A 14,556-nucleotide genomic window follows, 5' to 3' on the forward strand; every position below is an offset into this window, starting at 1 on the left:
CTTTTTTTTTAAAATTAAAATATAATTAAAAGTGTGATTTAAACTATGAAATTAAAAATATGAGAATCAAAGTAAAATCTCACTCCAATCAAAAGATTAAAGCTATAAATGTCTTTTTTTTTTCTTCTTTCATATATATATATACATTAATTTTGCATATGCAGACTGCTCATATGAAAGAGTAGTAATGCTATTTAAATAAAAACGGGACTTTTTTTCTTTAGTTATGATTATATTTCTTATTTAGTTATGGCTTTATTTCAGTTATAGCTAATGAGATCTTTAATTATGCCTCATGTATTGTTTGATTATATATATATATATATATATATTTAAGTTATGACTCAGAAAGTATAAAATTATATAATCTTTTTCTTTCACTTTAAAATAAAATATCATTAAAAATATATTAAATTAGAATAATAATATTACCAAATCATTCTTGTAGGGTTTTTTTTATTATTATATTATTTTATTTTATTTTTTTCGTAAAATATATATCAAAGTCTTAGACAAAATAGATATCAATGTCTTAGAAGCCACGGAAAGGAACAATTAAAAAAACAAAACAAAACAAAAAGAAGCACGATTACATGTAAGAGGGTTTTATGATAAGGGTGGTGATGAAAAGCTCTAATAAGAGCATTAATGACGTGGCAACTTTAAAAAAAAAATAAAAAAACAAAAAAAAGGTAAAAACATCAAATCACATAATGGGACCCACAGGTTAGAGCTCTTTTAGAGCTCACAATTTAGAGGTCTGAAGTATTTTTCTTATGATAAATATTAATAATTAAAATTATATATTTTGTTAATAAATTATACGTTGCTCCTTTATTTAGTCACTTTTTTACTTTCAACAATGATAGAGACCACTAATTTTGGAGCTCTAAAAAGACCATTAATGACCTGATACTCAATAAAAAAAGAAAAAAAAATACAAAACCAAGGCCAAAATATCAAATCATTCATGGTGGGACTCACTGCCACATCATTAGTGATAGCACTAATTAGTGCTCTCACTCATTTTCCTTTTACTTTAGTCTTTAAAATTTATTTTTTCTTACTTTAATCTTTTATGTTTCAAGTTTTTCTCACTTTATTTTTAAAGTTAATTTTTGTTAAAAATTAAAAAAAAATGATATATTGACAGTCTCGTAGCATAAAAATATTTTATTATATATGACTCACACCTCCAACATAAAATTAAATTCTAATATAATAATATACTTTTTATGTTAAGTGACAGTTATTGTGATATTTTATATTTAAATTTCAACAGAAGATACTTTTAGAAAAAAACTGAGAAAAACTTGAAATATGGAAGGTGAGAAAAAAAAACAAATTTTAAGGGTTATAGTGAAAAAAAGATTAAACATAAAAGAGACAAAGTGTAATTTATCCTAAATTTTTTTATTTTATAATAATTTTTGAAAATACCCTCTAAATAGAAAAAGAAAAAATCACTCGACAGCTGATTTTCGATGGGGTATGGCTTTTGTCCAGTCTGTGGATTGGACTGGACCGTACTGTTGGGCCCGTGGCGGCCACCACGGGTCTTTTTTGATAATCTGAACCGTTCAATGTGTAGAAATCGTCGAGTACTATATGCCTATAAAAAATCACGTTGATCGGATATCGATAGCTATGTGATCAAAATAGTTTTTTGTCAACCGTTAATTTATTCACCGTCTAATTTTTTTAATACGAAACTGATTTGATCATATAGCTATCGATATCCGATCAACTTGATTTTTTATAGGCATATAGTACTCGACGATTTCTACACATTGACGATTCAGATTATTAAAACGGGACCTTTGGTGGGCCCCCACGGGCCCAACAGCACGGTCCAGTCCGATTCCGGACTAGACAGAAGCCATATATAGCTATCGATATCTGATCAGCATGATTTTTTACAGACATATAATACGAGTTCTACACATTGAACGATTCAGATTATCAAAACAGGACCCGTGGTGGACCCCCACAGACCCAACAGCACGGTCCAGTCCAGAAGCCGTACCCTTTTCGATATAAACCATGATTTATAGGGTTTATTCTATACTGTTATATATAAAGTCTAATACTTAATAGGGGTCGATAGAAGAATCTCTTTGACTCAATTTACAGAGAGAGAGAGAGAAGAGAGAGATGACGATTGGGATCATGGAAGTTCTGCTGGTGGGTGCTCGAGGTCTCAAGAACAATGAATTCTTCGGTATGTAATATGCATATCTATCTATCTATATATATATATATATAAATCTAAGCATTGACCATTGTGGTTGCTGGGTTTTCTTCTGTTGATTTATTTCTTCTTATCATCTTGTCCTGTTCCATTGGTTGAAATACATAGATGTATATCTAATTATAGCACACACATATCATACCATTTATGTGGCCTTTTATTTTTAACGTAATAAAATAATAAAGATAAATAAATTAATAAGATCCAACACAAAGTTCTTGAATTTCTAAGCTCTGTTTTTTGTTTTTACTAAACATGAAGTTTGGGGAAATGGAATTAGGCACAAAATCAACCCAAAAAAATAAAATAAAATATAGTCCTTTTGTTTTGATTCTAGATTCATTTTGGCAAATCCTAACAAGTGTTCTTTAGATATTATTTAATGTTGGAAAATGTGTAGAAAGTGTTTTGAAAATATGTGTAATGTTAAAAGCGGTATTGATTTCAATAAAATTGTATTAACTTTAATAAAGAGCAAATTACAGTAAACCCCTTAAACTATGACTCGTTTGCACTTTGCCTTCTAAAATTTAAAATTCAACAGTTAACTCCCTCAAAATATCATCTTATTACAATTAACCATTTTTGTTAGATTTGTGTTAAAAATTTAGAGAAAATCAAATCATGTGCAAAGAATATGGCATAGTTATTGAATTTTTAGGACAATAATAACACTTATTGCTTTAGAATAATAATACTCTTATCTAATGATTTCAATTACACTTTGTCTCCCTTATCTCCGTGACAAAGTGTAAATAATATCACAAAATAAGGATATAATTATACTAAAAATTCAATAAATGTGTTATGTGTTGTATACATAATTTGATTTTTTTGGTAAATCCTTACTAGAATCTTAACAAAAAGGGTTAATTGTAATAAGATAATACTTTGAGGAGTTAATTATTTAGTTTTGAAGTTCAATGGAATAATGGAAAACTTCTATTTCCACAAGTCTGTTCGTCTCTTTGTACACACTTAATGAAAAAAAATTTTTATGATAATTTTACTATTAACCAAAATGACCATAATGGATATTAATACACACACTACAAATTAAATCCAAACTTTCTCTTTGTACATGTTTTAAAACCAATAATTCTCGATGCACATATTTTGAAAAAATAATTAAAAAAATCCCTAGTTCCTTCATTATTTCTTACTTTCTCTATTGTATTCCATTGCTTGCTACACTTCATTGGTACACTCTATCCATTATCCATTCTTGCATAAACTACTCTGAAATCAAGTATTAAAAAACTGTAAAACCTTCGAAGCTACAAAACCCAATCAATTTAAAAAATTCAAAAAGCAAGTATAAAAAATTTATAAATAATTCGGAAGTACATAATAAAAAATGTACAACAATTTCAAAAGTAAACAATCGAGAAAACCTATTTTATTCGAAAAACTAATATCGAAGAGCAAAACTTATTTTAATTGGAAAAAAATCGACTAATTATTCGAACATGAGACTTGTCTTACAAAATGGGAGGGAGATACAAAATGGGTAAAACCAAAATGAGAGATAATTACAAAATGGGAAAGAGATGCACACTACTTATACCTTCAACAATGCAATGGAGTTCAATGTAGGCTTTCAATGGAGTTGTATTTTGCTGGGAGGGTCTTCAATGGAGCTGTGGTTTGCTATTGTGGGTGGGTGCGTGAAAAAGTGGAGTCTCTGAAGGGTTTGAAGCTGTGAAAAACCTATTTAGGTAGAGTGTATACAAGATGTGAGTTAGTATTATAATTGGAATATATGGTGTGTGGAATGAGAATAATAACATATAACTAAATTCATAAGCGTGTAAACTGAGATATGATGTGCACAGAAATGAAAGGGCGTGTGGAAATAGAATTTCCTGACAAAATACAAACAAGTCATAGTTTAAGGGGTTTACTGCCATTTACTTTTTAGTAAAATGTGTTGTGTTCTTCAATTTTTTTTTGTTACTTATACTCTAGGGCATTAACATGATCCATTCAATTTCTGCAAAACTTTTCTCTCTGCCTCTTTTTTTCTTAGTGTCATTTTTTTTTTTTTTTTTTTTATATTTGTGAGGAAAATAGAAGAAATAGCATTTCATATAGGATTAATCAAATCATAGCATTTTAATAATATAAAATTTTAAATTTTAATTTTAGCCTTGTTATTTTGAAAAATGGTTTTGCACATGTTGATGAATTCCCATAGGACTGGGTCAAAGTAAAGTTTGGTGTTCCGTGTGAACACTGATTTAATTTAATTTAATTTTCTTAATAATCTGTTTATTTTATAATACGGTAGGTGGTGGGATAGATCCATATGTTTTGATTCAATACAAAAGCCAAGAGCACAAGAGCAGCGTGATCAGAGGTTAGCGTGTATGTATATATATATATAAGAAGCTCTTTCCTGAGAATGGCTAGTCTTTTTATTCCTATTTTGCCCTCCATTTCCTTTTTATTTTACCATATGCGCAATTGTCCTTTCACCATGATAAATCTCTATTTTGCTTTATTTATTTATTTATTAATTTTGTCTTTTTATTTTGAATAATTTACTAAGGGCAAATTACATATACACCCCTCGAGGTTTGGCTAAATTACAGATACCCCCCTGAGGTTTCGAAAATTACATCCCGCCCCCTGAGGTTTGTATTTTCATAACAATTTGCCCCCTGAGGTTTATATTTCATAACAAATTACCCCATAATTTCTTATGCAAATATAGCATTCAGGGGGGAATTCGTAATTTCTCAAACCTCAGGGGGGCATCTGTAATTTAGCCAAACCTCGAGGGGTGTATATGTAATTTGCCCATTTACTTACTAATGGTAGCCTATATGTTGAGTAAGTTTTTTCCTAATTACGCAAACATTCTTGGTCACTTATGCAACAGGTTTTTTTCATAATTACGCATGCATTCTTGATCAATTATGAAATAGGTTTTTCCGTAATTACGTAAACATTCTAGATCAATTATGAAACATAAATATTTTATTTTTTAACAAATTACAAATATACCCATAAAGTTTGTTTAAAATATAAATTGATCTTATAATAATAGAAATTACAACTATCGTTTGTTATAAATTTTAATTTAATACAATACTCAAGGAAAAGAAAAAAAAAATTCTCCTATGCAATAATAAATTATCAAAATTATTCATTAAAAAATATTTCTCATATCATTATAAATTGTTAATTAACTTAATAATTTATTTATTAACAAAATGTAAGAATTGCTTTCCTACAAGTGCTTTGTCATTTTATTCCCATTTTGCCCTCCATTTTCCTTTTATTTAACCATATGCGCAGTTGTCCTATCATTTTAATAAATCTCTATTTTGCTTTCCTTCTTGATTTTGCCCTTTCATTTTAAATAATTTATTAATAGTGACCTATATATGGAGTGAAAGTTTTTTCGTAATTACGCAAATATTCTTGATCAATTATGCAACAGATTTTTTCGTAATTAAGCAAATAGTCTTGGTCAATTATGAAACAGGTTTTTCCGTAATTATGCAAACATTCCTGTTCAATTATGAAACATAAATCTTTTATTTTTTAACAAATTAGAAATACACTCATAAAGTTTGTTAAAATATGAATCGGTCTTTTAATAGTAGAAATTATAACAATCGTTTGTTACAAATTTTAATTTAACACAATACTCAAGGAAAAGGAAAAAAAAAATATTCTCCTATGCAATAATAAATTATCAAAATTATTTATTGGAAAATATTTCGCATATTATTAAAAGTTGTTAATTGACTTAATAATTTATTTATTAACAAAATGGTTAATTGAAAAATATTTTTCATATCATTAAAAATTGTTAACTTACTTAATGATTTACTTATTAATAAAATTGATCGTTTGTTGTGCGAGTATGATTTTTGTGTTAATAAAATTAGTTATTTGTTTATATATGTATTTTCTTCTGCTTCTTTATTAGTTTAATGACTTATCTTAGTAATTTTTTTTAGATGAGAGAATTATTTTAGTATTTGTTTTATATTTATCTATTGAAAAAAAAAAACTATACACCATAATTTTTATTTATTTGTAAATTCGGAAGAAATGTTAAAGGCTCATAAATTCACCTAAAATGATATGACAATAGAATTGGAGTCGACATCATTGGTTATATAACAAATCAAAAAATCATACTTATCATACTACATAATTCTATCATATATCTAATGATTTATTCAATTCAATTTCATAGAATAATATTTTAATTAAATTTTTTTTTATCAAAATGCAAAACTTAAATATAATGTAATAATAGACCGTGCCTTGCTAAAAAGTTAATAATATAAATTGTCACACTCTTACTATTTTTTTTGTGTACATTTTTCATTAAAAAAAAAAATTAGTGAAAAAGTCAATATAAATTGTCACATCACTCATACTATTTCTTTTGTATATTTTTTCATAAAAAATTAAAAAGTCAACTAAAATAGTTAATTTCCAAACAAGGGCTAAGTTGATTTTTTTTTTTTAAATACAAAAAGACGTATAAAAAAAATAATATTACCTAAATAAGTTAATATAAATAACTTATTTTTAGTCTTACCCAACCAAGCCAATTTAAATTTTTATTTATATTTCATGTTTTGTTGATTTTGATGAGGTGTATTAATTTGTGGTACATTCATTTTTATGCTTACATAGTTTTATTGGGAAAATATCAATTAAGTGTAAATTTATAAAAATATTTGCAGCTTAATGATAAACTTTACATGTATTAAGTAGATAGCTCCGTTTAGTTTAAGTTTTAAATCATAATTTCGCTCTTATATTTGAATGTTATGTTTCAAATCATAATTTCACTCTTATATTTGAATGTTATGTTTGATTTAAATTTTTAAAAATTGATTCTAAAGTCACATTTACACATTCCAATCTATGTTTGGCATAGTAGAGTTTTTGAATTTGCGGATTGGGTTTACTTGGTTGTCCGCTTGGACATCTCTTCGGAAGTGCGGTCGGTTGATCGGAACAATGTTTTTTTATTTATTTTTTTATAATTGCAACCTGTTATTTGAAAATAAAAAATTTATATTTGTTTTTGATATTTTTTAAATATAGAATTTTTTTAGACCGTTTTTAAACAAAACAATTTAAAAAAAATTTATAATCAAATATACAATCAAAAGTAATTTTAAAGCACTAGCTGAATATTTTTTTAACAAAAAATAATATTTTTTAAAATATTTTAAATAGAAAATTATTTCAGATTTTTTAAAAATTTTTAAATAAAAAATTATTTTTTCAATAATTATTTTTTTGAATTAAATTTTTAAAAAAGTTTAGTTATGAGTTTTAAATAAAATTTTCAATAGAATTTTGAGTTGTGTGTTTGATTATGAGTATAAGTTTTTGAATTAAGTTTTAAAAACTCATAATCAAATAATTCTTATAATTTCAAAAATTCAAAATTCAATTCAAAATTCTTTTTAAAATTCATAATTAAATAAATTTTTTCTTTCCAAATCGTAATTTAATAACTCTTAAATACAAAATACAATATCATTCTTAAATCATGATTCCAAATTTAACCAAACGTCATCATAATTTTTTTTTTGGGCATGGCTTCTGTCCGGTCTTGAATCGGACTGGACTGTGCTGTTGGGCCCGTGAAGGTTTACTATGGGTTCCGTTTTGATAATCTGAACCGTTCAATGTGTAGAACTCGTCGATTACTATATTCCTGAAAAAAATCACGTTAATCGGATATCGATAGCTATGTGATCAAATCAGTTTTGTGTAAAAAAATAGACGGTGAATAAATTAACGGTTGACAAAAATCTGTTTTGATCACATAGCTATCGATATCCGATCAACGTAGTTTTTTACAGACGTATAGTACTCGACGAGTTCTGCACATTGAACGGTTCAGATTATCAAAACGAAACTCGTGATGAACCTCTACAAACTCAATAACACAATCTAATTTGATTAAGGACTGAACAGAAGCCATTCCTTTTTTATTTTTTTCCTTGCGTAGTTAATTTTTGAAAGTACAAGTGCAGTGTGATTCCATATAAAATCGATTCATATAACTTGACAAAACACATCAACGATGACTGGTCAATGCATAGTCACCTTTGGTGCAGTGCTTTTGCAGTCTCTGATGAGATTTTTCTATATAATTTAAAAAATAATTATAAATAAAAGATAAATTTTATTAATATTAATAAGGATAAATTACAAATACACCTATCGAGATTTATTTAAAATATAAATTATCTTTTGTAATTTAAAAAATTACAAATACTTTCTTATCAGAATTTTTTATTTAATAAAATTAATTGAAAAAGTAAAACTTCTAACTGTTCATCTATACAATAATAAAATTATATGAATTATTAACTAAAATAAAATTTTAACATTATTAAAAATTATTAATTAACTTGATAATTTATTAATAAAAGAAACTATTTGTTATGAAATTATAAATCTTAGGGACATAATGTAATTTTTAAAATCACAAGGAGTAATTTATAATTTAAATAAATTTTACGAGGTGTGTTTGTAATTTATCCTATTAATAATTAAAATTTTAATTTTCTTTTTAACAATTTGTAATATTTTTGTGAAAATACAACTAAAAGGTAATTTCTCTTTTTTTTCTTTTGGTGGTAGCACCTTCCTAAGTGGTGTAAAATTGACCAATGAAGCGTTTGCTTATTAAACATTTGGCATATATAAGTCTATCTTTTTATTTTTTTTTATCACATTAATTAATGTTTCTTCTTTATGTTTTTATAAAAAGTTGAAAAGTAAATTTATTTAGGACATTTCAAACCACTCTTAGGGGTCGTTTGGCATTGGCTAATATAGCCAACTTTTTTAGCTTAAGACTTTTTTAGCCTCGTTTGATTTTTGTTTTGAGACTTTTTTTATTTTTATGAGAGAAAAAATGTAATAATTATGGGTAAAAAGTGATATTTTGTCTTATTAGCTTATAAAATTTATTTTGTCTTTTTGTGCTTTTTTAGTTCCAAAATATTAGCCAACGAGCACTTAATATTTGAATTCAAATCTTATTATTAGAGAATCTGCATCAGTTTCAACAAATTTTGAGTCAAATTATAACTCAAAATCCACTTTTATATTTTAACTAGCAATTTTTTTTTTTTTTGTATACACACTCCATCAAACTCTCTATTTTAAAATTCTATTTTATTAAAATATTAGTTTTTATTCTTTAACTGTTGAATGCTTATTCTTAATTCAGCAAATTTTTATTTTTATCATTGCTAAATGCTGCTCCCATGGCTTCATAACAAAACAATCAAACGAGAGGGCTAGCTGAATCAATAGGGATATTTCTCTATGACAAGGGAAAATAAAAGAAACATAAAAATATAAAAAATAAATAAAAATAATTAACCCACAAACCATCCTTAACATCATATTAAGGGTTTTTTTTTTTTTTTTTTCAATCTAAATAATAAAATCCAATAAAGCATACAAAAACACTAGAGGATTCGCAGAAAACAATTTTCGGGAGGTAGAAAATTCTCTATTTAAAAAAGAAGAAGAAGAAGAAGAAGAAGAAGAAGAAGAAGAAAGAAAGAAAGAATAAATAGGGATATTCCTGTATAAAAATAAAAACCCATCAACTATAAATTACTAAAAATCAAATTGAGCATAAACCCCCAAACTGTTCTTAACATCATATTAGAACCCCCCCCCCCCCCCAAAAAAAAAAAAAAAAAAAAAAGGATAAAAACACTTGGAGATCAATAAAGAACTGTGTTCCAGAGGTAGAATTTCACAAAAATAAATAAATAAAACCCATCCCTGAAATGGAAACCCTTTGAAGCAATGTAGACACAGATAAAAAAACAACATAAAAGGCAAAGACATAACCATAAAACACTGTAAAATCAACAACACATGTAGAGCTTTTATCCAAGGCTCAAAGCCCCATCTTCTCAACAAACACTGTAAAATCTATGCATATATATATGTATGTATGTATATATACTCCTACTACTGCTCCCATGGCTTGGTGGTTAGAGCACTCACTGCCCAACCCCCTTAATCCCAGAAGAGAAGCAAGTAACAAGCAAACAATAGCAACACAATGATGTCGATTGGGTGGTCGACCGGCCGGACGACCGATCCATCCAATTTTAGGCATTTTACAAGGCATTCGTGGGACATTCGGAGGATATCCGGGGGACAACTGGCCATGGCTTTTTAGCCCAATTTTGCTCCAAAAAATATAATAAAAAATAGATTACCGTATGAGTAGTGCCTCAACAAATCAGTTGAGGCACTGTAGCATTCACAAAATGAATAAAAGTTATAGAGAAGCTGATGGAGCTGATATTTACAATTTTTGCTCTCTACAATAGCTTCAAACTCATTGTAGAAAGGTTGATGCGGAGGAATTGAAAAATAGTACAAATCTAATAGAAATCTACAACCCAAAAGTTAATAATATATAATTTTGTACAATCTATTTTAAGTTAAAATTTAGGTCTCGTTTAGGAACATGTTATTTTAATAAATTTTTAATTTTAAAAAAAATATATTTAAAAAAAATAAAAAGAGATGTGATAATTTATAATGACTTTTTAACTAAAATACTTAGGGTAAATTATAAATACACTCTTGAGATTTGATTAAAATATAAATGGACCATGTAGTTTTGAAAATTACATTCCATCCATTGAGGTTTATAATTTCATAACAAATCACCCATTTTATTAATAAATTATCAAGTCAATTAACAATTTTTAATGATATTAGAAATACATTTCAATTAATAATTTAAATAATTTTATTATTGTATAAGAGAACAATTATGAATTTTATTTTTTTAGTTAATTCTGTTAAATAAAAAATATTAATAAGGAGATATTTATAATTTTTTAAACCACAAGCGGTAATTTATACTTTAAATAAAGGGCAATGTTAGAGACCACTAAAAGTGGTGCTCTAAAATAATCACTTATGATGTGGCACTCACTTTAAAAAAAAAAAAAAAAAATAGACACAACAACATTGTGGAAGTGGATGAGACTCACTGTCACATTATTAGTGATGATACTAATTAGTGCTCCTACTTATTTTTCTTAAATAAATATCAAATAATGTATTTATAATTTATTCAAATCCTTAATTTCCAAACGAAGCTTTAATAATTATCTATAAACAAAAGAGCTTTTCTCCCCAGGATGGGTACTCTTTTGGACTTATTACAGACTGGGGCAAGTTTTTTTTTTTTTTTTTTTTTTTTAAATACCAATTAATTAGTACTTTTTAAAAATAAATACTTATATAATTTATCATATAAAATGGACAAAGTAGGGGTTTTATGGTAATTTCGCAGGCTATAAATAGTACTTTGCTAGTTCAGCTCAGAAACTAATATCTAAGCCTGCAAGGTTGATTATTTTAATAGGTTATTCAGTTTTTAACTATTTTAATAGGTTAAAGTATTTATATTAGTAAGAGAATAAATTTTTTTTATAATAGGATGTGATGTTTATGAGAGAAAAAATAAAATAATTATAAATTTAATGTGATATTTTATTTTATTAACTATTTTAATTTATTTTATTTTTTTTGTGAATTTTAACCAAAAAAAAAAAAAAAAAAAAACCTAATTTTTAGCGTCTCAAACCCCCCTTATGTATATTCCAATGATGCACAGGGCAAGGAGGCAATCCAGTGTGGAATGAGAAATTTACATTCAGTGTAGAGTATCCATCAGAGGAAGAAGATGAGCGATACAAACTCATCCTCAACATCATGGACAAGGACACCTTCTCTGCAGATGACTACCTCGGCCAAGCCACGTATGCAATTCCTTAATTTGGAAATTTTTTATTTCATATCAATTTTTTTTTTTTTTTTTTGCCTCGATAAAAAGGACAAACAGAGAGTGATCAATTTGTGACAATAATTTTAAACGTGATGAATGGAAGTCCTATCAACTCTCTCCTACGATAACCCTAATATTAATATGCTTAACCTCATACGATTGAGTTCGTTTTCAACATTCACATCCCTGTCAATTTTTGTTTATTTGCAGAAAAAAATGGTAAATAATCTTTTTTGGACGTGACATAGAAATCTCTATATATAGAGGAGCCAGATAAGAGGGGCTTAGATGAGCCGACAATGTGGTGTACCACACATAGGAATCCACAGGCTTTGTTTCAAGACAGGTTTAAGTTAAGTCTAATTCCAACAACCCAATGAAAAACATTAAGACGTAGTGACAAAAACTCGGAGACTCTTAAAAATAGGCACGATTCTCCCCGTGAGCATCACCCCAAAGACCTGAATTCATGTCTTACTAGTCACCAAATCACATAAGAGTAAAGTCCTCAGCCACCAGACCAGACTATGAATTTTCAATGTAAACAATATGTTATTCAAACTTACAAGAGTTTAACAAGCTTCTAATATATTATATTTTTCCTCGGGACTTGAAAAAGAACACAGGTAAAATATATCTCACCAAAAAATGTTGTGTTATTAAAATTAATTTTTTGTTTTTGTCATTTGGGTTGTGGTTGATTCTATTTCTATGATGATTTACATTTTTGGTAAAACACAATGTTAATATAGGATATATTTGGAAGACCTTTTGGCACTAGGAGTGGAGAATGGAAATGCAAAGCTACATCCTCTCAAGTATAGTGTTGTTTCCCCCGACCAAAATTACTGTGGAGAGATTCAAGTTGGTGTCACTTTCACCCCTAAGGTACTCTGCAAATTCAAGTTATAAAATCCTTTTTTTTTTTTAAAGGGTTGGTATATATCAACGGATCAATTTCATCGATTTTTCATTTTTTATCTAGATTCATACATTGTCGATTCGTTGATTCAAAAAATACATAATCAGGATCAGTGAGGCATGAAAAGTAAGGGAAAAAAATTTTTGTAAATCACACATACGCACAAGAATATAAGGTTTACATGATTCATTTCAATACTAAGATTGTGTCTTTGGTTGTTGTGATTTCATTATGATCAGAAAAACTAGCAAACAAGAAAGACAGTTGCCCCCAATTACATATACATAAAACCAAAGTTATATGTCACAAGTGTAAAAATATCAAAATATCCTTTAGGTTGTGTTTGGATCATAAATTTTGAAAGATTTAGAAGGGAAAATGTGAATGAAATATAAGTTTTTTTTTTTTTTTCTCCATTTCTAAATCCCTTTTTAAATTCATAATCCAAACACATTGTTAATTATCAAGCACTTATCAAGATCCACACTCCAATACTATTTTCTAAAATATGACAAGAGATACACACTCCAATATACACGTAGTTGTGATAGTTATGCATCTCAGTCTTGTGCTGATGAGTGTTTTTCTTGTTTGTGTGTTTGATAGGTACAAGAGGAAGAGGAAGCTGAGGAAGAAGAATTTGGTGGATGGAAAGAAAGTGATTATTAGCTGCTTTGCCAAGTTAGCTAATTTGTGAATTAGTAATGCTTGGTGGCCCAAAAATTCATGCCTCGAATGGTTCAAATGTGTCAAAATGACATCGTTTTGGAGATAAAATGACGTCATTTTGATACATTCGAATTATTCGGGCCACACAAATTCGAGTCACCAAGCATTTTTCTTTGTGAACTCTTTGTTGTGTGTTTGTGTGTGAATCAGTTGTTGAAATCATTTCTGTAATCATAGAGTCAATCTTAAGGTTAAATTATCATTTATGGATAAGGGGATGGGTTAGGGTTAATTTTATCTCATGATAACATTATTTTGCATTGGTTTAAATTTTGTGACTTTAAATAATTTATCATAAGGGCTCTTTTATCTCGCATAAGTAATATTTATTTTGTCCAATTTTTGATCGCAAAATGATTAAAATATATTATTTGGCATAAGTTATCCAACTTAATCCTATCAACGAATCAAATACGCCAAATATTACTCACCATGTAGCACAAGTCATTTTTTTATTTATTGAAAAATCGAGTGCTCTATTTTTATAATATTAAAAAAATTTATAAAACAAAAAGATTAAAATTTAATTTTGCCAAAGATGGGTTTAGAAGATTCAAAATTTTAAATTTTGCATTTATTATAAGAGATTTGCACTTTCAATTTTATTTCACAAATTCAACAGCAACCCACTCTATATATACACAATTAAAATTAAAAAATTGAGTCTAAAAAGGGTGTTCAAAATCTGATGAAATTTGCTCAGATCAAACCTTCAAAACGTACATATTGTTTTAATGGTGGCAAATAGCAAACTAGTTTAAGGTGTTTGAAGAATTTTAAGAATAACAAATGTAATCTTATTATTCTCTTCTCATT

General features: G+C 27.3%; 1 protein-coding gene across 1 annotated transcript; it reads left to right on the forward strand.

Moving 5' to 3' along the window:
- Positions 1 to 1,951: 1,951 nt before the first annotated feature.
- On the forward strand, positions 1,952 to 14,056 carry LOC114272889 (Calcium-dependent lipid-binding (CaLB domain) family protein). Its single transcript, XM_028214608.2, has 5 exons — positions 1,952 to 2,221; positions 4,542 to 4,610; positions 11,919 to 12,063; positions 12,842 to 12,977; positions 13,618 to 14,056. The coding sequence occupies exons 1-5, from the start codon at positions 2,155 to 2,157 to the stop codon at positions 13,678 to 13,680; spliced, it is 480 nt and encodes a 159-aa protein (XP_028070409.1). The 5' UTR covers positions 1,952 to 2,154; the 3' UTR covers positions 13,681 to 14,056.
- Positions 14,057 to 14,556: the final 500 nt, after the last annotated feature.

The sequence above is a fragment of the Camellia sinensis genome, chromosome 1, assembly GCF_055761805.1.
Source record: "Camellia sinensis isolate YWXY chromosome 1, ASM5576180v1, whole genome shotgun sequence".
NCBI classification, from domain to species: domain Eukaryota; kingdom Viridiplantae; phylum Streptophyta; class Magnoliopsida; order Ericales; family Theaceae; genus Camellia; species Camellia sinensis.